The sequence below is a fragment of the Astatotilapia calliptera genome, chromosome 20 (genome assembly GCF_964374335.1).
Source record: "Astatotilapia calliptera chromosome 20, fAstCal68.1, whole genome shotgun sequence".
Taxonomy (NCBI): domain Eukaryota; kingdom Metazoa; phylum Chordata; class Actinopteri; order Cichliformes; family Cichlidae; genus Astatotilapia; species Astatotilapia calliptera.
In genome coordinates this window covers 27732934-27758404 of record NC_137441.1, presented here as the reverse complement: position 1 = coordinate 27758404, position 25471 = coordinate 27732934, and the positions used below count along the sequence as shown (strand labels likewise).

The following is a 25471-nucleotide window of genomic DNA, read 5'->3' as shown; positions in this document are numbered from 1 at the left end:
GCTCTCTGGGAATCGCTTTGTTGGTTTTGTGTCTGTCAAACTGTGTTACTGTTGGTATTTTTTTTTGTTTTTGCCACAGGCTGCTAGTAATAAAGTCCCAAAAGATACAATTTAAAACTGCTATTTTGCTTGGTTGTCTCTTATCTGTATACACAACATTGGTTCATCCCTTGAGTCAGGTGCCATTTTTGTGCTTGAATGATTCCTAGGTTAGTGTTAAGTGGCTTAAGAAATCAAAAAACTTTCCTCTGACATGGTCAGGTACAAGTGCTTGAAAAAGCAGCCAATATCCAAAGAAAAACTTTGAAAGACCTTCAGAAAACTGAAGAACTGTTGCTGTTAATTAAAAAAAATTACTGGAAAGTCTGGCTCCTGGGAAGGAAAATATAAAGAAATGAAGTGTGGCTTGAGACTTTTGTACAGTATTGTAAATCTGTGGACACCACACTTTGTTACAACTGATTACAACATTCAGTTACTGGCTGATGTGTCCACCTTGAACCTTTCATCAAAGAAGCAAAGAAAACTGATGATTTAATCAAAGATGCAGTTTCATTCTGATTCAAGAAGCTGAAATGCTCAAACTGGAGGTCACATAATACACTGTATTTAATGTAGTGACTGAATAAGAAAACTAAAGAGCTGTGGTGCCTTCTAATCCACGAGTCTCCTGAAATCAATTTCCCAGTTCAGACAAAGGACGGGCACGAGTAGGAAATTATTAATAGAGCAAAGTATAATTGATAAGTTAATTATTCATAACCCCTTAAAATTTTGCATGTTCGGACCTGCCAGATGGGATTTCAAGCAGCTTCGTCTTCTTTTGAATATACCTAACCAACATGGATTTAGCTTTCAAGAGATCATTTGGCGCTAGGAGAGAGAAACACAAACACACGCACACAGGTAGTGGAGGAAGTCCTTTAATGGCAAGGAAACAGGCAGAACTGGCAGAGGGAGATAAGACCCTCCAGTCGGTGTCCTAAACGTGAAAATAAACAGGAAAAAAAAGGGTGGGGGACCAAAGGAGAGGGAGAGAGAGAGGGGATAGCAGTGGCGGGAGGGGAGAGGGGGTAATGAGTTCTCAGCCATGCAGAATAGCAGTACACCTCATCTCGTTATCCTCTTGTCTGGGTGGTGTTTTTGCTTTGTGAGATAACAAGTGGTTCACTGATTGTGGAGTTAGACAGGCTAAGTATGCTTATTTGTATTTGTTTAGAGGAGAGCTTGTGGTCAGTGCGGCTGTTTTGGTGGACGTGAGGTCTGGTGTCTCGTGTTAAGTCGGCTTATATAACAGGTCGATGTGGAAGTGTTTGTTGTTAGTTAAACTGTATTAAATGTGTGCTGTATGTCTTCCACAGGCAACATAGTCCTTCGCCTTTGCAGGACATTGTTTGTGTTTAAATATATTTTAATCCTCTTAAAACTTCTTAAACTTCTACGTACTTCCAGTAATTACCATATTTCCATATTCACAGGCCATTATACTTTATTTTGTCTTTTGTCTGACGAGTTCTCGCCTTTACTGAAGGCTGCAGTATATTTCTGCTGCACCAGTCTGCCAGCATTAAAGTGGCACAGCTCCAGCAGTTTCTTATATACAGCTCTGGATGGCAGCCATTCGCTCAGACCCGCTGCCTCCTCTTCACATGGTGTACGCCACCCAGTAGATCACATTCACCACGGCGAAAGTGAAAGGAAACACGGCCCTGGCATAGATGTCGATGGTATCTGCATCAATGGGCTTGCAGACACACTTGGAACAGCACTTCTTCTTCTCTTCCTCGCGCTCCTCCGGTTGCCTGGATCTTCTCCGCCTCGGCTCCGTCTCCTCCGTTCCACCCTCCCCGGGAATTTCGCTGCTGGAACACTGGGCTCGACCGTGGCGGCTGGAAATGACCACGCCCTGATTCATGCCGGTGACTGACAGGGAAAACAGAACCATTGCCTGTTTGCCGTTCTTTACAATAGACTGTGGAGAGGAGGAGACAGAGAAGCATCTAAGCATTTACCTGACAGAGCTCTATTCTGGCAAATTTGGCAAAAGTGACAATTCAACCCCTTTGCATTCATGAGGTCTACTACTATAACTTATAACTACTTTATAAGCAAAAGCTCTTAAGTATTTGGTCCATCCTGGTACTTTATATTTTATAATGCTTCATTTTTTTTTAAATAAACACACGACTAACCCTAACCCTGTCAGTGGTTAAGGTAAGAGTTAATTGTGTGGTATTAATGATTATCATCTCTTTTGGCAGTTTTGATTACACCGTACTCACTAGAGCATAAGCGATCAGACCAATGTTGTCAGCTCATTTGCAAAACTATTGTTTCTGCATTTGTAATAGACAATTAATATAAATGTAAGTAAAGAAGAGGCACTTCAACCATTTTTTGAGTGTTGATGTTGCATAGTTTGTCCACCAGAGGGCGCTGAGCTGAGTTGAGCGGAAGGTAAACAAGTAAATAAATAACTAAATAAAACAAAGGCTTGAGAAATCTGTTTATGTTTCGTATGTTTGAAAGAAAATTACATCGGCCATTTTATTGTAATATTATATTTTAAAATACTTTGATATCTGCATCAGTATCAATGTAAAATACCCTATATCAGTTTGGCTCCTTTTTTTCCACAATCACTCCACTGCAACATTTAATTTTAATCGCTTCACTGCTCTGACAGGTAATCTGGTACGTTTAATATTTCTGAACTCATAGTTTTATAGCAGGTGCGGCCACTGTTATTCTGAAGGTTTACCTCAGTTATGATGGACACCAGCAACTTAAGAAGCTGACAGTATGATGAGAATCACTATTGCTTCCTGTGGGGCGATCATCTATTTTCCCATTATGGTCTATAGAGATTCATGTCCTGCTGAAGGTCAGTGGGATGGATGCTTGTCAGCACCAAGGCCTGATGTCCGGCCTAGGTTTATGTTTAAGAGGTGCGCACAATTTAGTAGCAACACCCCCACCCTACCGCCCCGAAGCTCCAGATTGAAAGGTCTGCTGACAGGTGTACATGACGGAAATGATCGAATGAGTGATCCTCACCTCGGAGCTGAGCTTGCTGGCCTTGACCTTGGCTTTCTCTTTGAGTCGGTAGTCAGCGTTGTAGTGAGCAAAGGCGTACTCGATGAGGGCCGCGAACACAAACACGTAACAGATCCAGAAGTAGACATCTAACGCCTTGATGGCTGACGCTCGGGGCAAGGACGAGCGAGCGCTTACCATCAGCGTGGTCATGGTTAGAACAGTTGTAATCCCTGAAAACAAAGCAAAAATTTGACTCCTGTGGATGTGGGGCTCTTGATTAGTGTTCTCAGACTGTAGGTTGGTTGGTCCCCTACTGTAGTCTAGACAACAGTATAAACTGTCAGTTAGGTGGTTAATCTAAGGTTTCCTAAGGGAACACTATCCCCTTTCTGTTGGTAGCTTTAAACAAAATGAGGAACAGGATTTTCAAAAATATTTGGTGTACATATTCATCTTTCTCTCAGAGTGAATGTTGCTCATGTCCCATCATCTGGTCCAAATCTTCCATTTAAACTTAAAAAGACAGCCTCATCGGGCTGTCTGATGAGGCTGTCTTTTCTTGCTTTAACTAGAATGTTTGCAGCTCATCAGTGATTCTGTTGGCACATTCTGCAGAATTTTAGTCTTGAGAGGACATGAACGTCCTCATGCGTCAAATTCAAGGCCGGAGGGCCCGATCCCCCAAAATTTTAATTTAGCCTGCATGCAAATTTAGCATTTTGATATATTTTGGCCCACCAAGTTGTCTAGCTGTTGTCTGCATAGCATGTCCCCCAGTGTGTGCAGCCAAACAGAGGGGCACAACTTCATTGCACCTGCAAGTTAATAAGCTGCTTAACACTGACTGAAACAGACAGGACCATCGAGAGAGGTGGGAACTGAGAAGCTCTTTAGCTGTATCCATACTACATCAAGAAATATATATCTTCTTCTTCTTTGAGTAAAATCTCAACATGAGCAAGCAGAGGGGATGGTTGAGGCAGGTGGGCAATTTTCAGACAGGAAACTGCAAAGTTCAGTTGCGAAATTAAGGCTTATGTGCGTCTGATTTCATAGCAGAAGGTAAGGCTGCATGGCATATGTAAAATACTTAATCATAAATCCTTTTTAATTAACAAAAAAAAAATAATAATAAATACATTTTATTTATAAAGCGCCTTTCAAGACACCCAAGGACGCTGTACAATAGGATAAAATACATAATAGAACAATGACACAATGAAGGACAATAAAACAAAAGCACAAGATAAAATGAACAAACAGTGGGTTCACAGTGAATATGCAGATTTGAACAGATGGTTTTGAGTTGAGATTTAAACTGGGGGAGAGAACCAATGTTTCTTATATCTGGGGGGTAGAGATAACATATTCAGGCCTGTGAGGACATCTGTGTGAGACCTGAAGAAATATGTGCAGGAACTGAATTAAAGATTTATTATTTTTGCTTTAACATCAGCATGTATTGAGCTATGTTGTATCCTGTGATGGTCATCAATAGGCTGCTATGAGTTCCTTGTAACCACAATGCATTAGTTTGAATGTAACCCCACACGCAGTAAGACTCTAAGAAAAGAAAACTGTCATTTATGTGGTTTAACCTTTCAGAGGACGAACGAGCACCAACCTTCACTGAAATAACCCCTTTCGAAATGTTCAAATATACTTCATCCAATTAATACTAACCTAAGGATACACGAGCAGGAACTGCTGATTGGCTGATCCAGAAGGACACCCAGGACATTGCAACCAGTAATATCGAAGGCATGTACGACTGGATGATGTAGACACCTCGATTACGTCTCAGCTGGAAGCGAAGACTGAGCCTCGGAAAGCGCCCCGCTGTGAAGCAGACAACAAGTCACTTTGTTTCAAACCAAACATGCTAATTATTTATCATAAAGAGGCCATTGTTCTTCACAGGCTCTGACGCTAGGCAACATCTTTTGCCTCGCTTTTGCCCCTAGTGGCACAACTTCAAGATTTAACGCATAAAATGGTGTTGCAGCTGCATCTTCCCAGCAGCTACTGCTCTCATCTCCTAAATCTCCTGCCTGGCTCAGCAGCAAGTCTGCCTTGATGCATTTCGTCTACGAATAGAATACAACCACAGAAGTGCCTCTGGTTGAAAAAAAGAAGTCATGCTTCAAGAAGTATGTGTAGAGTTCTCCAATACAAGAGGGACCAAAGTCCAAAACCACCACATACGTGTAAAACATAATACAGGCACAAAACAACACAAAAGAGGGATGCTCACCTGATTTGAAATTCATCATCTCAGTGTCAAAGCGATAGTCTGTGATGGTGAACTGGGAAAGCTCTAATTTGTCCAAACCGTGAATGTGTCTCTGACTCTCCGACCAGTGATACACAATGTCCTCTGAGGAGTAACCATCTAGAAAAACAACAACAACAACAAAGACATTTACCCGTCCAGCCGACACAGATGTGCGAGGTTCGCTCAACATTTAGCATTTTCATCCTATCACAGACACTGTAACCTTTCACAAATGTCACCGTGCTCGCACAATGAAATGTTTCAGCAATAAACTGAAATAACATTTTTAACCCATAAAGATGAATGTAGGAAAGAAGAAATGAACATTTAAGATAAATCCCAACTCACAGCTTTCCAAATCCAGCATGCATTCCTGTTCGTCCATGGGATACTTGGTAAGGTCCATGTCACACGCCACTGTCGAAGTGATTCTAGGAACAAAACGGCTCGCTTAATCAAACCCTGACATAGATGCTATTACAGTTTCTTCAATTTGTCATTTTTCAAATAAAAACTAATTTTCTTTTATCTTCTTTTTGCATGTTCATCAATACATCCTTCATTATTTAACTCCTGGTATAAAAATCTGACTCTTTTACGAAAAGTCCATTTAGTTACTATTCATGCATTCTTATTTTTATTTTTTTGCTCAAAACAGCCTGCATCCAAACACAGCGCTAATGAGAACTGTTATATTTAACCAAAACAGTGCAGTCTGATCAAAACAATGACGAAAGACAGTGAAAATTTCTGGTGTGCTAAGATGAAACTGCAGAATTGTCTTATAATTTTCTGTAGGCAAAAGAAAGAGAAGACAATGATCTGTTTGTTTATACCGGCTACTATATAGAATCACTCCGTTAGGCTGCAGGCGGATCAGCTTGTTCTCTACGGTCACATCGTGAAACCAAGCAGATTTGGCGTTAACGATGAAGGTGTCGGGCAGCCACAGCTTGTCCACAAACCGACTGTCCAGTCCAAGAGTCTTGTTAGTGTGATTGTAGGACAGGCGGTCATCGTGCCAGCTCTGCCGCAGGAACACAGTCATGGTGTATTCCTGTCAGGAACACCACGGAATGTAAAACGGGAGACAGACTGTTAGGAATATTAGGTTCAATTATATTTACTTTGTATTTTTAAAAATATATTTAATTTATTTCATTATTCTGGACGGTTTTGGGAATAACTTATTTATATAGGAAAAATCGTTGGTGAGATTGTGTCAAAATATGAAATTATTTAGAAAAGAAAAGTAATTACTCAATAAGAATTTTTAGTAAGAAGAGATTTTGGCCCTTCAATTAATGATGAATGCAACATTTAATTAAAGGGTCCAAACACATTTCTTTTCAGACATAACCCTAAAACTGATATCACCGTTAAAATGCTGTTAATTATTGTTATAATCGCAAAATTGAAAAAGAATAATAACTCTTTTGTCACTATATTGTAGATTTGAATTAAATATTTTCTTCCTATTGCAAGAGATTTCAGCAAAATGTGACACTGAACTTCCTACCAAACAGAAATATAGAAAGAAAAGAAAACACAAAAAGCCATCTTCAAACGCCTGGTGAGCCACACAAATGCAGATCTGGCTGCAAATGCAGAAAAACACAACCAAAGAGTGAAATACCGCAATTAGCATCAAACAGCATAAACCACCAGAGAGGAGGCTGAAAAAGAAGCAAACAATGCTGGAGCACACATGCCGCACTGGCTGGTGACGTGAGTAACTACTGTGGTGCTTTTTTACTATTCTGCTTGCATAATTCAGATATTACTGCAGCAGTTCAGTGTCCGGTTGTGTTTTATGTGTCCTCACAGCATAAAAGCAATAAAGCACTTGGCTTTATTGTCTTACTTTGCAGCCTTTCCCTGAATACTGTGCACTTTGTGTTTGTGTTTTAGTTTCATTGCTCTTTTGGCTACCACACTTTGGACTTTATTTCAGATGTTAAGCAAAAAAAAAACATATTGAATTGAAGCGTTTTAAGATTAAACTCCTTCTTTCATGATAGACATGGCGCCGCTCACGATTACAAGGTTACGCAAAATGATATTTGTGCAAAACATGAATTGCCCCATTGGATTTGATATTTCACTTTACAAAATCCATGAAAGTCTGAAATTATCCAACAACTCGCCCGATGTGTCACAAATGTTCACACTGAATGCGTTTAAACCTTCGAGTGGGATATGTCAGGATTATGCAAATAGTAAATCTTTGATCGTTGCGACAGTTGTGAAGTGATGATAGAAAATCTCGGTGCAGAAAGAAGGAGCGAGTGTCTGTTCTTTACCATGTTGGCTTCAGAGATGTGGTCAATGCTGGCTACTTCTATAGCCATGGCCACGTTCACGGGCGGACCTGCAGAGGAAATGGTGAGAAAAAAAAAGGGCAAACCTTTGCCCTCCCCATCTCAAACACCCACCCACGCCACTTCTCTGATTCCCATTCTGGTCCCTCCCATCCTAACTCCATAACCCATCTGTTTTTCTCCCATCCACCTTCCTCCCACGTCCAAACACTCCTACGGTGCATAGAGATTAAGCATTATCCAGTTTAGCCATGCGAAGTGGCACATCACACAATGGGCATTCATAAACAACACTGGGCTTTCATGGACTTGCACAGAGAGAGCTTCTGCCAACATTCACACGCACGCACACATACGCTGTAGCGTTCACTCAACAGTTTGCCATATGATTAGCATGGAGCGTGCAGCAGTCATCGAATGCTAGAGGGCAGAAACTACAGGGGGGGGGGGGCTCAGTGATGCAGAACAGAAAGGCTATTTAAAATATATTAAACATTAAGGAATCATTTCCCATCATTCAACACCTCCCCATGCCATTTTGGGTAATTTATATTTTCAACACCAAATGCAAGTGAATGGGAAAAGGTTTTCAGTTGTATGCTTATTGTATGTTGATGTAAATGGGAGAGTTTAGAGGGCGATGTGATTCTATTCTCCAGCGCAGGTACAAAGATGACTATAACATTTGTTAAACAGCTATTTTACCAACTCTGGTTAGTAAATATAATAGAAAATATTTCGCTGTATATTAGAATGAAGCACAATGTGTAGCATTACCATAGAAACGTGGCATTGATTTTGTTTGCTACCACTCTAATTATGCAAATAGATTAAAATTCCAGAAAAATGTTTTACAGCATTATCAGTTCAGAAACTTTGCATTTGCAAATAGGCTTTGCACTCTGGAAACCTTGGCAGCACATATTGATGTTTACAGTGGGAAAAGTTGTTACTGTATATTAGTTTCTTGCATTATATAAAAAGAGACTCCACTTCCACTGCAGAACTAATCCTCCCTTACTGTTAAAATGATGTGAGATTGGAAACATTCAGACACTTTGGTTCATAATATGGTTTTCAACTTTCAAATCAGGTTTTGTGTAGTTATCAATTCTTCTAATATTCAGTGTTCAAGTGAGGCGATAACAAGATCCATAAATTTTATGTAAAGAAAAAAATACATTGTGCTTTTTTTATGAAACAATCTGTCTGTCACGTCTTTTCTTTACATCTTGTGCATCACTATCCTTACAAATTATATTTATCTTGCAAAAACATTTTTCATAATTATCATATATTTAAGGCCCTGTTATTGCTCCATATTAATAGCATGGGGTGGGATTTGAGTGAAAGAAACTGCCCCGAAATAACAGACATGATTCCCCAGTGGTCACAACAGCCTTCCATTTAGCTTCCTTTTTCAACACATTAAAATGTGACATAAATAGAAATGCAGTGACCACATGATGTTGCATTATGATTCTCTGCATCATGCACAGGGTGGTATGTGTGTGGCGATAGCGGCACTCTTGCCCCACATTTTCACCTTTCCTCAGCTGAGTTAAGCTGTGAGATTGAGAAATCTATTGCTGTGGTCATTGAATGTTTCACATTTGGCAGCCATTCTTAGCAAATTCTCCAGAGCAGCACACAATGTTTGTGCCACCGCTCCACTCCGGCGTGTCCTCCTGCAAAGCCTCTCTTTAATAAATGTTTTTTGTGTGTGTCCTTAACAAACTGTTCACCTGTCAGCATATGTATTTGTTAGGGGTGCAACGATACACAAAATTCACGGTTCGGTTCGGTTCGATACTTTGGTGTCACGGTTCGATATTTTTTCGATACAAAAAAAATGTTCATGCCTTTTTAATTTGTCATTTATTAAAATTATAAATATATATTTTAACTCAAAAGTACAGTTTTTAAATTTAACCCTAACCCTTGTGCGTGTTTTTTATTTTGACAGCGAATGCGCACCTGCGGACCACTTATGTGCAGCCCTGGTTATTTAGCTCGTCATATTGCAGCCACAGAAATTCTTTTGTCCATGAAACCATAAAGCTGCACTTTCTTTTTGCCTTATAGTCTGATTTGTCATAACTTCTCCGTTTTGTGGTAAGCTTTTCTTTGGCTGTCACTTCTTCACCCTGACCTGTCTTATTTGGCTCAGCAGAACTAAAATATATATCTGTCTGTGAAGGTTCTCAGTCATCCAGGTCATCATAGTCAAATATAAATCCTGCTGCTTTTACACACGGACTCACATAAGCTCAGCGATTCTCTGCGCGATCAACCTCTCACATGTTTAAGCTGCGGGAGATTTCACTTGTCATGTTTGCATAGTAAGCTAACAATTAATAAGACGATGTCAGAGGAATTGGTGCACAAATTATCATCACTCACAGATCAGTGCTGTCGCTCTCTATACACAGTTCGCACATTGCAAAGTGAAAGCAAAAAAACAAGCGCAAATTCAAACGCGATTTCAATATGTCACATATTGACAGTGGCTCACCGATGCCAATGACATAATTACCCAGCTACATTTCTGAAAGAATGCAAAAGCATTGACATATATTTTTCCTTCTTACAATAGCCCGACGGGCAGGGAAGAGATAGATTTTGGTAGCCCGACTGAAAAAATCGCTAGCCCCAGGACGTCAGGCTAGCGATATTGCAAGCCCTGTATCTGATTGAGGAATCATGCATCTTTGGAAAAGAGAGTTTATTACAGAGAAATGTCTCTTTCCAAAATAAAAGCTATACTATCTGCTTCTTCTGGGTTATATTCTCAGCAGCATAAGGAGAATCATGTGCTAACAGCTGTCTAAATGACTCGGCTAAAGTTAGTAGCATGCTTGTTGTTTTTGTCTTTGCACTAGGATGATGTCGGCGTAAATGTGCAGTCATATTCGTTGTGTTCCCACTAGTGCTTTCAGGTTAATCTGGTTGAAATGACCTTAACACCACAACACGGCAAATCTCCGTTAACGAGCTACCGCCGATCGCCCCGTGCATGGGGCTAGACGGCCAACGAGCTAACTGCGCTAACACACTAGTTCCCACCCATGTAATTGAGCATTGCATGGCACATCCAACATACTGTTTTACTTTAGTCCATGACTCGCTTACCTTCAGGGTCATACGTCACATGAAAACCAAAATAATTCCAAACGCCAGATCTGAATGAGGGTGGGGGAGGTGCCCTGCGCTCTTCCTTCTGACTATGCTGTCTGTGTTGAGCGCTCAGTGGATCTGCGCTCGACAGTGCAGCCTAGGCGGAGTAGTCGAACGCAGATTCACTGAGCGCTCCACACAGACAGCATCGTCAGAAGGAAAGTTGATAAAATAAATTACAAATGTTGTATTGTTCGATACATACGCGTACCGAACCGAAAGCACTGTATCGAACGGTTCAATATCGATACGAATATCGTTGCACCCCTAGTATTTGTATGAGGTAAACAGAGCCTTGTTTTAATGTCGTACAGGAAAAGCCAAACCAAAGGCGCCTCTCGGGATAATGGAATTGGAAGATGAAGTGCAATCCATGCTCCTGTACTTAGGACTTCGGTTGGGTGATGCTAAGGATGGCTGTAAATGTGAGGCGGTGAAATGTAACCCAACGCCACAAGCAGTAGATCTCATACTCACCTCCTATCCCAGGGCGAAAATTTCTGGCATAGCCCTTCATTAAATCATCCAGATTAGGTAACCAGGATATTTCAATGTCTGTACCTACATAGTCCCCAACGTCACTCAGCATGGCCCTAAAGAAAACAAACACAGCAGCCTTCAGTGGTTGTCCTGTCACACGTCCACAGGAAAAGCCTGGCAGAACTTCAGATAGAGTTAGTAGCATACGTAAAAGTATCTCAAAATTTGACACAATAACCACTTTTTCAAACATAAATAAGATTCATTATTTAAATCGTTAATTTTTCCTATTACGGAGTTCCACAGGATTCTGTGCTAGGACCAAGTCTATTTGGATTACACTTGATTCCCTTAGGCAGTATTATAAGAAGGCATAGTATACATTTTCATTGCTATGCAGATGATACCCAGGTTTGTCGATCCATGAGGCTAGATGGCACACACCAATTAGCTAAGCTTCTCTTCATTGGCTGCCTGTTAAATCCATAATTAAATTTAAAACCCTTCTTCTCACTTACCAGGTCTTAAATAATCAATCTCCATCTTTTCTTAAAGACCTCATGATACCATATCATCCCAAAAGAGCACTTCACTCTCAGACTGCAGACGTACTTGGATATTTCAAAGTAGAATGGGAGGCTTTCAGGCCCCTCTTCTGTAGAGCCAGCTCCCAGGTTGGATTCAGGAGAGACACACCATCTCTACTTTTAAGATTAGGCTTAATACTTTCCATCTTAAAAAAGCATATAGTTAGAGCTGGATCAGAAGACCCTGACCAACCCTTAGTTACGCTGCAATAGGCCTATACTGCTGAGGGTTTCCCACGAGGCACAGAATATTTCTTCCTTACTCACCTTTTTTCTTTCGCTATGTATTTATACACCACCTTGCAAATAATCATTATTTATTATTAATCTCTGACCATCTTCCAAAGCGTGTTGTTTGGTCATGGCAGATCGCTGATCCTCGCTAAGCCTGGTTCTTCCTGTTAAGAGGGAGTTTTTCCTTCCCACTGTCACTAAGGCGTCATCTGATTGTTGGGGTTGGCTCTCTGTTATTTTGGGTATTTACCTTAGAATATCAAACGCCTTGAGGTGACTGTTGTTATAAAATTAATTGAAGTGAATTTCATTTGATTAAAGTAATTTAGACTCAGGTCACACTTATATCAGTGTTGGCAACAGAGAACCTTAGGGATCTTTGTGTCTAGTGAAGTGTACCCACACTTGACTATGCTGTGGAAAAATCTCGAGCAACCTTTCATCTCTTTAAAGTTTGTCAGAAAAACGTAACATAGGTGCACTTAAAATGTACACGGAAATATAGTATATAAGGTAAAAATTGAATTTGTGCGATTCTAATGCTTGAAAATTAATACTTGGTATGACCACTTTTATTCTTCAACACAGGCTTGGACAGGCTTTCTCATAATTTCTTTAGCTAGTATTCAGGAATAGTTCTCCAGGCTTCCTGAAGGGCGTTCTGAGCTCTTCTTTATATGTTGGCTGCCATTATCGTGGAAGTCTTTGTCAATCAGATCCTTCCAGATGGTACTGGTGGTGGATCCCTAACACCACTGGTTGAAATGGAACCTTAGCCCACAATACAGTTTCCACCATGTTAGGTTTTTGCTAGATTTTTTCCTGTTTGAATTTCAGATAGTGGTATTCTACTGTATATAGATTTTAGACGTGCAACTTCTTCTTTTATCCTTCACTTGTCTAGTTGTCTAGTAAATTTTTAACAACACACTGCACTCTATGCTGAAATATGCCAGGTTTTCATGTAATAGCTCTTTGGGAATCAGCTTTTTAGTGCAAAAATGCAACTTCGTGCCTTTTGAACTGTGTTAGTTTATTAAAAAACTGGGAGCAAATTATATATTTTGTATAATCCTGACACGCTACTAGCAAGAAAATTGCCTCTTTGCTAAATTTTATGCTCGAATGATTCATAGGTGAGTTTTAAGTGGCTTAACAAAAAATAAGAAAGTTCCTCTGAAAATGCTCAGGTCAAGAACTGGACTGAAAATGAGTCAGAAAGCAGACAGTGCAAAAGAAAAAAAAAGGATCAGAAGACCTTCAGACTGAAGAAGAAGCCTGAAGAATTGTTGCTCAAGACCAGTTTAAAAATGACTAGAAAGTCTGGCTCTTTGACAGCAAATTATAAAGAAGTGAGGCATGATTCAAGAATTCTGCACAGTATTGTAAATGTCTAATTATATCTGTGATCTATTGCCACTGTGATCTTTGTGTTTCTTTGTGCAACTCTGTGTGTGCCTGTAATATGTGAGAGACTTTCCCTTGACATTCATACAAAGGCTCCTTGAGGAGGAGCCCTCTCTTCTGAATTGACGACAATATAAAATGATGAAAGCCCCCCTGTTATGGCAAAACATAGATCAAATGTCACTCTCATAAACAATTATGCTGAGCAACTCATACAGAGCACGAGATTTATGTCCAGTCATAATCAGCAGTTCAGTTTTGTGTTTGTAAATGTCACCAGGTCCATCACAGCAGAAGTGACCAGGTCGTGCATCCAGACATGAAGCTGAAATGTTCAGAATCTGTCAGATTAATGGAAGGAATTCATGTTAGCCGTTGACTATCCTGTAATCGAGGCCGGCCAGTATACAATTTGTAGTACCAGTACCTATATGGGGTGATTTATAAGCCAATATTCCAATATATAGCCCAATATTTTTTATTCTTTCAGACACACAAACCACAAATGCTCTTTTTCTGACGTTGTATTTTTTACTCAGTTATTTGTATTTTATAACGAATAAAACGTGTGTGTTTTTTAATATCTTGCTGCATTTTGTATAAGTTGATACTCAAGTTTTAAAAAAACAAGCAAAACTAAAGCTATTCTGTTATACCTGTATGCAAAAAATACACTGCACCCAAAATATTTCATAGATGAGCAATACTGATCAATCTAATAAACTTAAATCCTGAACATCCTCCCTATTCTGGTATTTTAAAGAGTACAACCTAACTAATAGGGTTGCCAACTCCCAGCCAAAACAAAAGGGGAACCACACCCCACCCTCCACCTAATAATGCTTAATTAACGTAATCGACTTTAATTTAATGCACGTGTTAAAAAATTTTTTTAAATGCACAGAAATCAATTATTTTTCTACAATAATTAGATTCAACATCTTTCTTCAACAGAACTGCAGACTGCACAGATGGTATCTTCCCAAAGGAAAAAGTACTATAGCTTACTAGGGTATATATTAGACTTAATAGTTACTATATACAATAACGTATTTCTATACATTTTACATCAGATGAATACTTTGGTTGTAAGATTCAGATAATTATTTATTACAAGCTAGACATGAGAATAAGAAAGAAAAGTATTTCTTTGTGACCCCCTTTCCCTGTTAATGCCCTACCTGCCCCCCTGGCTAAACCTTGCTAGGCCCGCCCCTGCACAGTTACCATTCTAACAACAGCTTATCAAGCTTAAAGGTGCTGCTGTTGTGTATCCACTGGTTTCCTCTTTCTGGTGCAAAGTGGGCCAAAAACAAACAAGAGAGACGGGAGTCACGACAGAAAAGCCGATCAGCTGATCATTGATCAGTTTCATGATTGAAGTAGCAGCAGGAGAGGGAGAGAGAGAGGCAGTCGCTCCATATACAGTATCGGTTGGTAAGCTTAACGTGGGAATGCTTTAGAAACATTCAGAGATGAACTTACAAACTTGCTTTACTTCTCTGGGATAACTTTCTCGGAGATGAAATGCTGGTTTGGTAGCGAGGCTCTAAATGCTCAACCAGACCGCCGACTGGTCTCGCACGTCACATCCGCTCTATCACGTGATGCATACTCCTCCGACGTGCTAAGGTTATGAGCTGAGTTATGCCATGTCGCACGTTTTGTGAGGTGCTTTTGTGATATTTAATGGATATTATTACATTTTTTATTTCTCTCCGATATCTAATCCAGTAATTTAGGTCAGCATCGCACCGATACCGATATGTGATATCGGTGATATCCATCTCTACTTTTCAACTGTATAAAATTGGAGGGAAAATATTTGATGTAACAAAAGGTCCCCAAAAAAAGAGCAACGTGAGCTCAAATTGTTAATCGTTTGCAGATGTTTACACATTTACATGACATAGAGTAACAGGGTAATAGTCAAGCCCCAGCAGCTACCACCAGCTAAAAACAGAAATAGTTCTCTTTTTAGCTGACTAAAGCAAACAATAGGGAAACAAAGAGGAAAAAGAGAGAAGGAAAAGGCTAAGGGAGTTGAAAATGAAGTCATCCATACTGGCTACACCTTCTACTTTTAATTTAGTGCTTTTATAAAAGACTGATGCTGCTTTAAATACAGTGTTTATTTATGAAAATGAAGGAACCTTCACTTTAATTATCATTTTTAGTCCTATAACTTGTCAGCATGTGCTTTTGAAAAAGATGGAGCGCAAAAACACGACTTTTATTAATAACATGTTTTCCAAAACTCTCTTGCATCCTTGAATTATTCATCGCTGATTTAGGAAATCACATTTTCTCAAGATTCAAACATTAAGAAAAAAACGTGTGCGTGCAATTATTTGGTCATTTATTTTCACCCAAAGCAACTCGTCCTTTGTTTGTTTGTTTTGTTTCCTCTTTGCATGAAAATGATTAAATCCTGAATGTCAAAGATGCTGAATGTCAGCGCAAAATTACATCTCTCAGGGGTGTCCTTTCAAAAAGTTTTTTTTTTAAAAAGTCTGTGCTTGTTTCAGCATTCAAAAGCCACGCTGATTAAAGCCTGGCTGACATATTTTTCCTCAGTCGTGTTTCCACAGCGTGCTTTTGTCCACAAGGAGTCTGACAGCAGATCCAAATCTAACAGCGTAGCCTCAGATTCCACACAGCGCATAATAAACAAAATGCTGCGCCTCACTCCACAAACCTCCAAATCGCTGTATTTCACTGAAAATAGGCTCTCATTACACTGTGGACTTTTATTCTGAACAACATACCTTTGTGCATGCATTGTTTTGCATTCAATTCAAACTGCCCCCATGCACTGCCACCTCTGTGTATGTGCCAGGAGCGGAATAACAGCAACATTTAAAGCTATTGTCTGTTTTAAGGATCCGGAAATCACTTAGTGCTGCCTGAGGGCAGAAAGGTAACACTGTGAGCAGCAACAGCAGGAGCCTCTGTGAAGGATTTCACAAACGTAGCACAGCTGAGATACCACCAGGTGGCAGTTTTGTATTCTGAAACACTCATACACAGATCCATACACATAGATTTAGAGGGGAGTTTAAAAATGAGAAGTCCATGTTGAAAAGAGGCATGGCTTGTTAGACATCACCATGAAAAAGACACATGGAGATGAATCAAATGTTAGAAGCAAAGCTATCGTGCAAAATTGAAGGTGCTGACTGTTTTTGCTACAAACAAATACGATTTTTCTGACATCCAAAGGCCGGCGGTGGGGGTATCGACAGGGAAATGGACCGCATGGGGGGTTCGTGGAAGGTGTTCAGATCGTTCGACAATGAAAAGCCGCGAGCTGACCTTTGAAATCGGGCTGACATTTGAAGAAAGTCGACGTGCCCGAGAGCACAGCATTATGCCATACGGAAACTATTCACCAAAATGTAACGGCTGGTTAACTGAATATGAAATAAAATAAATAAACATTTCTGCCATGCCATTAACATTTTCTCGGTGGATCTGTTTTGCAGAGGCAGATGTATTTTTAGTCTGGCAATCACTGTCATGACTAAAAAAATGGGAGCACTGAGTGAATTAATTAATCACTAAGTGACTCCTGGATTTCTGCGCTAATTGGGAGTTTCTAAATCTGGAAATAAAGAGCGTTTCTTTCAAGTCATTTGTTAACACACCAAGGTCAAACAGACCTCTGTCTGGAGAGGAGGAGAAAGCGGGTGGAAATGTATATCACACAAATCCTATAGTAGAACTCTATTTATTGCAATTTAACACTCATTTTACAGTTGTTAACTGTTTTAGGATTTAAAGATTTAAGGCCCTGGTGCCTTTATTCTCTGCAGTTCCCACACAGCTGTGAATATTTAGTGTGAAGGAGTTGTATGTAATAACTAAGACTCTTTTCTGTCATGGTGTGGTTGTTGCACAGCATCTTTTTTTAATTTTTCTCCCTCTTTATATGATGGGGGCTGCTCGTGTGCAGCGCTGCTTCGATTTACTGTAAAACACATGCGAAGAAATGTTAATCCAAGGGTCCAAAATCCCGACTAAAAGCTTTTATCGACTCAATTAATCTGGCTTTACTGACTTTCACATATACATATATAATTTTTCACATTTGCCACAGATTATTGCTTTTATTGCAAGCTGTTCTCTTAACACCAAATGTTCTCCTTCTCTACAAACATATCAGTTTGCTTAAGGAGGAAAAAACAACTTCACTTCTTCTCCAAAGAAAAATCAAATGTATTCTGTTGAAAGACGCACCGGTCTGAACATTTGATTGCTTTCTTGGATTTACGAAACATTTGCGCCTCTTCATTTTCCCACCCCTCCATCCATGACAAGCAGTTGAGAGGGTGTGCATTTGCAGACGCTCCTAATCCTTCTATATTTCGCTTTCATTAAACGTCTCTCTCAGGGCTCGGATCTGCCGTCTGTTTGTGAGCTAACATTAAACAGTTGGGGAGAAAAACAAAGAGAAGCGGCTTCACTCAAATTTATGGTGTCTTTTTGTGAATGCAAAGCACAGCACACACCAACAACCCTAATCAGTATCGTATAATCGCTCAAATCGATACCTGGACTACCTATCAGCGCCCTGATCTAACTGTTTCTATTAGTTCTGTGGTGAAATGAATCAAACTGGGATAAATATTAAATAAAACATGAATAAATAGATAGTTAAATCACTGAACAGCTGCTTCACATTTATAGGTGTGGGTTTCTAACGGTGTTCGCACTGCATTAGCAGTCATAATTAAGGGTCTGTGCTGCGCTGCCATGCGGCAAACAGATGTTTTATTGACCAGATTTGCACTCAAATAATGTTTGTCAGTCTTAATCGCATTCCAGAGTGCTCCATTTCCTTCTGCACATCCATTTTTTTTAATACAAGTATCAATAGATAATGTAGAGTACATTCAAAAGAAAGAGTCCCAAATTTAAAAACAAACTTCTCTTTTTTTTCTTGTTAAAAGTATTCAAGTTTCTCCCAACATTTGTGTTTTTAAACATTAAAGTTTCTAATGTCTAAGAATATATATTTTTATACTAATAATAATTTGTGTTAGCGAGTGTGGCATTGTTTATTTATTTGCTTATCACTGTGAGCATTTTGAAAGCTTAAAAATTATTCTATCATTAAAACTATTTCTTCATTATGATGGTAAAAAGCAACATTTATCCCCATTAGACAGAGTTGGGCTTGGTGGGGCGGATTGTTGTGATAACTGGGGGTTAAATTAGGGTTTGGCAGGTGGAGGAAACACTGAGATCAGGTGTAGTCATGCATCACGGGGAAAAGAATTAATTATAAGTCACAAAGCCGTCTTTCTGCAAGGCTGTGATTGGCTGACCTGTGCACCAGTGTCACTGCTTTTTGTGGAATTAGCCAACTGAAGCTTACAAGATGTAAACAGTTGTTTCGTGAGCTATATGTGCTAAAGTGCCTGCTATGTTCATGCAACCTTTGAATAAAACAAAATAAAATTAGTATACTTGACAAAAAACATAATTCAGCAACACGTCGTGTATAGATCGTTCCTTTAACCCTCAACGATTAGGTAATGCATGGACAAATTACTGCTTTATCTTTCACTTTATCTCTTTCCTGTATGATGGTCTAGAACTGAAGTTTATCCAAGCTAAAAAAAAAAGCGAAAGGAATAGAAAAAGAAGAAAAAGATCATTTATGGTAGACTAAATTTATGTCTGAAACAAAAAAAAGATAAGTTGCTGTTTCTAAATCTGTGAGCCTTGCACCCTTTCCATTTCTTCTCATTGATACCAAGACATGTGTTGCTCTCCTCCCTCTGCAGGAAGCTCAAAGGTCAGCTGCAAGACAGCTGGGAGGGATTCGATGTCTTGCTCAAGGGCACTTCATATGTATGAATCCTGATACTCTAGTTACATAATGGTGTCTCTAAACACAGGGCTTCAGTCTCTGCCTCTCATAAAAATAAAATAAAAAAACTGTGATGGAGTCTGTGGGATGATCATGCTGTACAGTGCTGCTGTTAGAGAGGTCCTTATCTGAACGGAAAATGCTGCAGGACTCGCGTTCAGGTCAGTGAATATCCTGCGCTATTTTAAAGAGCCCGAAGACCCAGAACATCTCCAAACTCGGATAGTTTGTCACGGACTAGCTTTCGTCACACATCACGTTGCCGACACATCACACCTCCGCTGGATAAAATAAAGCAAATCATTTTGACATTTGCTTTGAATATAATGATCATAGAAGGAACTGCAGGAAATGCACAGGAAATTCTGTTACGCACTGGTTTCCAAAGCACTCACATTACAGTTTGAGTGTAACCAGTGCAAAATACCCAACGCAGAACTGCTGTATCACAGCCTTGTCCATTCTCATGGGGATTAGATACTGCTGGTATTTATCATTAGGTTAATTTCATTGCGTTTAACATACTTATCAAAGTGACATGCAAACTGCTAAATAAATTCATGTATAATTATCTAGAAATTAATGAAATCAGCAAAACTCTCCTAAACTGTTTCCTTTTCCCATTTACGTGTGATATGTCAACATAAATTGAGTAGGCGGCTTCTAGCTGAGGCGCTGAGGTGTGCCTGCATCACCCTGTAGCCAGCTCACAGTCAGGCTTCGGAGCCAGCTCATGCAGCCGGGGGAACATGATCAAAACACAGCGTTACTGGAAAATGTAGTCTCCGGACGGTGGGGGGATTTATCCGCTGAGTCAGTCTCTAATGCGGATTAGTCAGGACAAGGGCTTCACCTGAGTGCAGGTTTAAGGACAAGTGTGACAAGCCAGAAAAGATGATAAAATGTGGAGTTTAAATCCTCCTGCATGAAGCAGGGGCAGCCACCTGCTCCTAAACTACACGTCCGCATGAAAACAAAGGTGGGGAGTGACCTCCTGTGCATGTCCTTCTGAAAAGGTAAATAATGACACTAAAATTCTCTTCCCGGGTGTGCTCTAAGCTAAACTGCTCGACTAGCAGTTAAAATAAAATATGATTAGCTGCATCGTGGGGCCAGGTTGACCTGCAGCAAGGCCCCGAGAATAGGATGGACCCACACTCCTTACAATCTGTGCATTTTAGTCCATAAATGCCACAATTGGGCTCTTAAAGAGTGCTTTAGACTCAGCTTTGCTCTGTCAGTAATCCAACACTTTTCCCCGGGGGGTTAGTCAGCCTGCAGGTGAGTCTCTTGTTCTATTTGTGTTCAGTTTTTAATGCATTTCGTTTACAACAAAGGCCCTATTTAAAGGAGGCCTTATATACTTAATAGACTGGAGCTCAGGAGGTAGAACAGGTCATCTGCTAATCACAAAGTTGTTGGTTTGATCCCTGGCTGCTCCAGTCTGGATGCCAAAGTACCCTCAGGCAAGATACCAAAACCCAAGTTTCTCTCTGATGCGTTCAGAGTGTGAATGTTAGACAGAAAAGCATTCAGATATAGAAAAAAGTGCATGGGTATGAATGAGTGAACAATGTGTGTTGTGTAAATCACTTTAAGTGCTTAAGTATAGTAGAAAAGCACTGCATGAAAACCAATCCATTTACCATTTGCTCATAACTTGGAGTTTACTAAAATGGCTTTGTATTTACAACTCAAACTAATCCTTACATCAGATCCTTATCATCCATTTTAACTCACTTCCCACTCTCTTTAAGCTAACTTTTATACAATTGGCTAGGTTTGAACAGCATGTCAGCGGGTCTTCTGCGCTCACAGCCAGCCACACTGTATTAAGGATATCCCTCTATGAGGACATTAAACTCTGAGAAGTAGAAAATCTGAGAAGTATCAAGCCTAAACTTTGAGTTCACAGGGATTATGTGTGCATTACTTCATTATTTAATATGAGAATCCACCACAATTACCAGTATAAATAAGAGAGGAGAAAATGTAATGCATAATAGGACTGCTTAAATCTCTTTTGGTCCTCATTTCTTTCAAAGATTAGCTTTGCTGGACTTAATCAGTATTTTTTTTCTCCCCCGCACTCTTATTGTCACATTTCTTGGTCTTTGAGATATCGCTGTTGTAGCGCACAATCTGTGAATCTCCTTTCAACCTCCAGTCAGCTGGTGATAACCACACACCGACATGCATGAAAGTATTATGTGTAATCTGGCTGTGCAGCCACCTGTGTCGGTATGTTCAGCTATCTTTAGTAGCACCTGCGTGTCACGGGAGTCGGGTCTGGTTAGAGTTTTGATTTATGTTCCTGTCTTTGTGACCAGATAGCAGCCTCGCTGTTGACTTATCTCCTGCAATCAGAGCTGAATGAAGTCTAATTATAATAACACTGCAGACTCGACACTTTATATAGCTGCTGCGTCACAATAAAGTCTTACAACTGGTAAACCACTGGAAGTCAGGTTAATCATGTATATGGATTTTTTTTTTTGTCAGTGTCAGTTCTGAAATAATGACCTAGCTGACCTTTCAAGGTTTCGTTTCTTTTTAAAAACATGATCTTTGGCCCTTGTGATAGAAATCCACTGTGGACTGTGACAGCAGCAAGAACACGGGTGGAATTAATGACTAGACATACATATAACAGAGCCACCATTATTATATTAGTCACACCTTTGCTGGTACAAAAAAGACTAAAACACATTAATCCTTTTTCATAGTGACAAAAGCTAATGAAAAGGCTTAGCCTGTGTTTGAATCAACTCAACCAGTGTAGTGCGGTAAATTAACTCCCTGCCATCTTGTATGAATGTCAGTTCTGTACAGTTGTCTTAATGTTTCCCACACTGGAAGAAAGCAATGCATCGCCCATTATGACAGGTTCACTGCATTTTGCTAACAAGCCCGATCCAATCAAAAATCAAAAATCTGCAATTTGTAGACATGAAAATTTAAACTGTCATGCAACACTTGCAGAAAATTATACAGTCGATCATTTGCAATATTCGTGCACTGAGGCAGAGGTGAATGAGGTGGGGATTAGCGTTAGTCGCTTTCTTAACTCACTCTGTATTCCAGGTGTCGTGCCAAAAAGTGACTCCTGATGTTTCGGTGTGGTTTTTATGTCTAATATATTTGCTTGTATTGGTACATATCTGTATACAACATGACTGACAAAATGAGTTAAATATAAAATAAAGAAGGAAAGAAAAAAATGAGCTGTTTCGCAGGTATCTTTGTGACTGTGTGTTATTCCAGCGCTTTTTGGTGCCTTAAAGTACGTTTATAGAACTGAAGTGTTGTGTTTCTTCCTATTTCTGCTGCCCTCTTTGTCAAATCTCTCTTGAAAACAACACTTTTAATATCAGTGACACTTTCACCTGCAGAAATAAAAAATGTGTAAAAAAGACATGTCACTTTAGTAAAGTGCAGCTTCTACATTGTGACAGCAATGTTCTCCCTGGCTTAAAGTGACTTGATATTATTAATGAGAGATATGTGTGAGAGAGTACAGGCCAACAACTTATTTGCAATGGTTTAAATACTACCAGGCACTTTTTGTGAAATACCCGAAGACCTAAATCTTTAAAAACAAGTTGTACATTATAGTTTTACTTTTCTAAAACGACTAAGATCATCCCTGAAAAGATTAAGCATGATAGATTTTTAAAAGCATTTACTGGGCAGTACTTTCAGGGATGGATTAACACATATCTGGCACTCTATTTAACAGTTACCATTTCAAGACAATTTTTATCTCGGGCTACTGATGACCAAAGGATGATGCTTTTCTCTACTACGCAATAGCATGTTTTCTAGCCCACTCCTCTGTTACAGACATTATACAGTCCATTTAGATGCAGATTGTACTCTGTAAAGTGAAGGGTAAGTGACACTTCAGCTGTAAAGAAAAAACTGTGAAATTCATGCAACACCAAAGGTGGTGAGGCGCAACTTAGCTAAGCAACTTTTGTGAAATGGATAAACGAGGAGCTAAAAAAAGAGAATCAGGGTGATTCTGTGCAGAGCAGGAGCGAGGAAAGAAAGCGGCGTGCAGGTTTCCTCTGCAAAGTGTGTGTGTGTGTGTGTGTGTGTGTGTGTGTGTGTGTGTGTGTGTGTGTGTGTGTGTGTGTGTGTGTGTGAGAGAGAGAGAGAAAGAGAGAGAGATGACACATAATGAGGTGCAAGAAAAAGCCTACACTCTGCATTGTACTGAGAACAAAATAATAATAACAGCAGTGACTGGAGGCAGGAAAATCCAATTACAATAGCTATTACTCCCTCTACTGGTGAACAGCCAAGAGGGACAATAGAGGTGATTTCCCCAATTTTCCTCAGAGTTTCACCCTTTGCCCTTTTCAGTGTGAAAGCAAGTACTGAAACTGAAGCTCTGTAGTAGATGCTGATTATCCCGCGAACTGAATGCCGATGAATGCAGGCCTCTGTCAAAAACGAAGCACTGTAAACTAGTTTAGACAGACCTGACCTGCTCCTTGGTGAGAAGGTAATTTATCCTCAGAGTCAGCACAATGGTCCTGATAAATCTTTTCAAATGGCTGAAATCTGAACCGCTGCTGAATAGGACTGGATCAGTCTTAAGATTTTTTTTTTACCTTATAATACACAACCTGGAATAATCCTACTTCAGAGACGCATTCACGACTGAAGCTCCCAGCAGCACCTACACCTTTTTTTTTTTTTAACCTCCCAAATTGAGCACCTTAGTGATATTCTATTTAAATGTACTGTGTTTACTGCAGTATGAGGCCTGCATCATGGGATCATCTGATGTATTTGATCCCTTACGTGGCAGATAATGTCACCCCCTGGAGGTTCGTGACATTATCTGACACGCGCGCGCGCACGCAAACGCTTCCACTCAGCTGGTATTCATCACCAGGGGAGGGGGGATAGAAAACAATCACCTCTTACTATGCATATGCATTATGCAAATGGTGTCATCAGGTTCATGCAAGCGGGGAAGAAAGCAGACTTCAGATTGTGGGTGTCTATAAGTAGTTTTATGTAAGCCTGTAGAAGTCCGTTTATCCACGAGTGAACGTGAACGTGAGTTTTGCTAGCACTGAGTCGTGGGAGGCGGTTGCACAACAAGCAGGACTTCAACTGACGCGAGACTTTAAATCAATAAGAAGAGCAGTTTATTGCTCCTAAATAGATGAAAATCACAGTGCCTTTCCTTGTTTTATCGTTCTAGTTTGTTGCTTTCTTATTATTATTAACACCGTTTATAATTTGACGGCTAACTTCTTCCGGAATATTCATAGCGCTCCGCAGTGGGAAGCACATAAGACACCTGCAAGAAGTTAAAAAAAAAAACCAAAAGCACAGCTGATCTCACCTGGTGAAAATATCTCCTCCGACGAAGAGCAGAGCGAGACTCGAAAACAGGAAAGTTGGGATCTCCATTCCACACGCTGTCAGATTAATATATGCGTAATGCTAAGAGAAAAGTTCCCCCGCAATGTAATTCGACGACAAAGCCCACAAGAGGATTTTTTTGTTAGCTTTTTTTGTTTGTTTTTTAGTTATTATTATTTTAGTGCGCTCTCCTCCAGATCCAGCGCCGCGGAGAACAAAGTAAAGTGTGGTGGTGAAGGTGATGGTGACCCCATGGTCGTGAGCTCCCCGATTCCTCCGCGTCCAGGAGCGCACAAGAGAAGAGCGCGCTTATGAAAAAGATGAAGACAAAACTCCGGGTCCGACCGAAACAAGGAGCCGATCCACCGCCTGACATCCACCAACAGCGCAGAAAGCGAGTGAGAGAGAAAAGGATGGAGAGAGGCAGAGGGAGAGAAAGAGAGGGAGGGTGGGAGAGAGGGAGGGAGGGAGACTCGCTAATCTGTCGATCCCTCCGTCGCTTGGCCTCTAAACGTCAGATTGAATCTGGACACAGAAGGCGGGGGTGGGTGGGGGGTGGCAGGAATGGCATCATAAGCAAAGGACTTCAATATATTATGTAATGTTTGACACATTTGACTCATCTCCATTAGGTAATTAGTGGCTCACATAAAGTTGTGATTCTTTCTGTTGGAATAAGATCAAACTG

The 25471-nt window shown here is 40.1% G+C and overlaps 1 protein-coding gene across 3 annotated transcripts; it reads right to left on the bottom strand.

Annotated features, from left to right (window-relative positions):
- Positions 1–907: 907 nt before the first annotated feature.
- On the bottom strand, positions 908–25170 carry gabrd (gamma-aminobutyric acid type A receptor subunit delta). Of its 3 annotated transcripts, none has more exons than XM_026154184.2 (9): positions 24764–25170; positions 11290–11405; positions 7618–7685; positions 6151–6371; positions 5663–5745; positions 5294–5431; positions 4723–4878; positions 3058–3269; positions 908–1972 (listed from the first exon to the last, which is right to left on the bottom strand). In XM_026154184.2, the coding sequence occupies exons 1-9, from the start codon at positions 24829–24831 to the stop codon at positions 1646–1648; spliced, it is 1389 nt and encodes a 462-aa protein (XP_026009969.2). In that variant the 5' UTR covers positions 24832–25170; the 3' UTR covers positions 908–1645. The 3 variants fall into 3 exon arrangements, with proteins under 3 accessions (XP_026009969.2, XP_080150571.1, XP_080150572.1); XM_080294445.1 differs by having other exon boundaries at positions 11374–11405; positions 24764–24980; XM_080294446.1 differs by lacking the exons at positions 7618–7685; positions 11290–11405.
- Positions 25171–25471: the final 301 nt, after the last annotated feature.

Bases quoted from the DNA above. Each gene is read 5' to 3' on its own strand.
- gabrd (XM_026154184.2), bottom strand. From the start codon at position 24,831: ATGGAGATCCCAACTTTCCTGTTTTCGAGTCTCGCTCTGCTCTTCGTC. The intron at 6,372-7,617 runs GTAAAGAACAGA...TGTTCCTGACAG, and splicing joins ACATCTCTGAAGCCAACATG to GAATACACCATGACTGTGTT. The intron at 1,973-3,057 runs GTGAGGATCACT...TCCTCTCCACAG, and splicing joins CCAGCAAGCTCAGCTCCGAG to TCTATTGTAAAGAACGGCAA.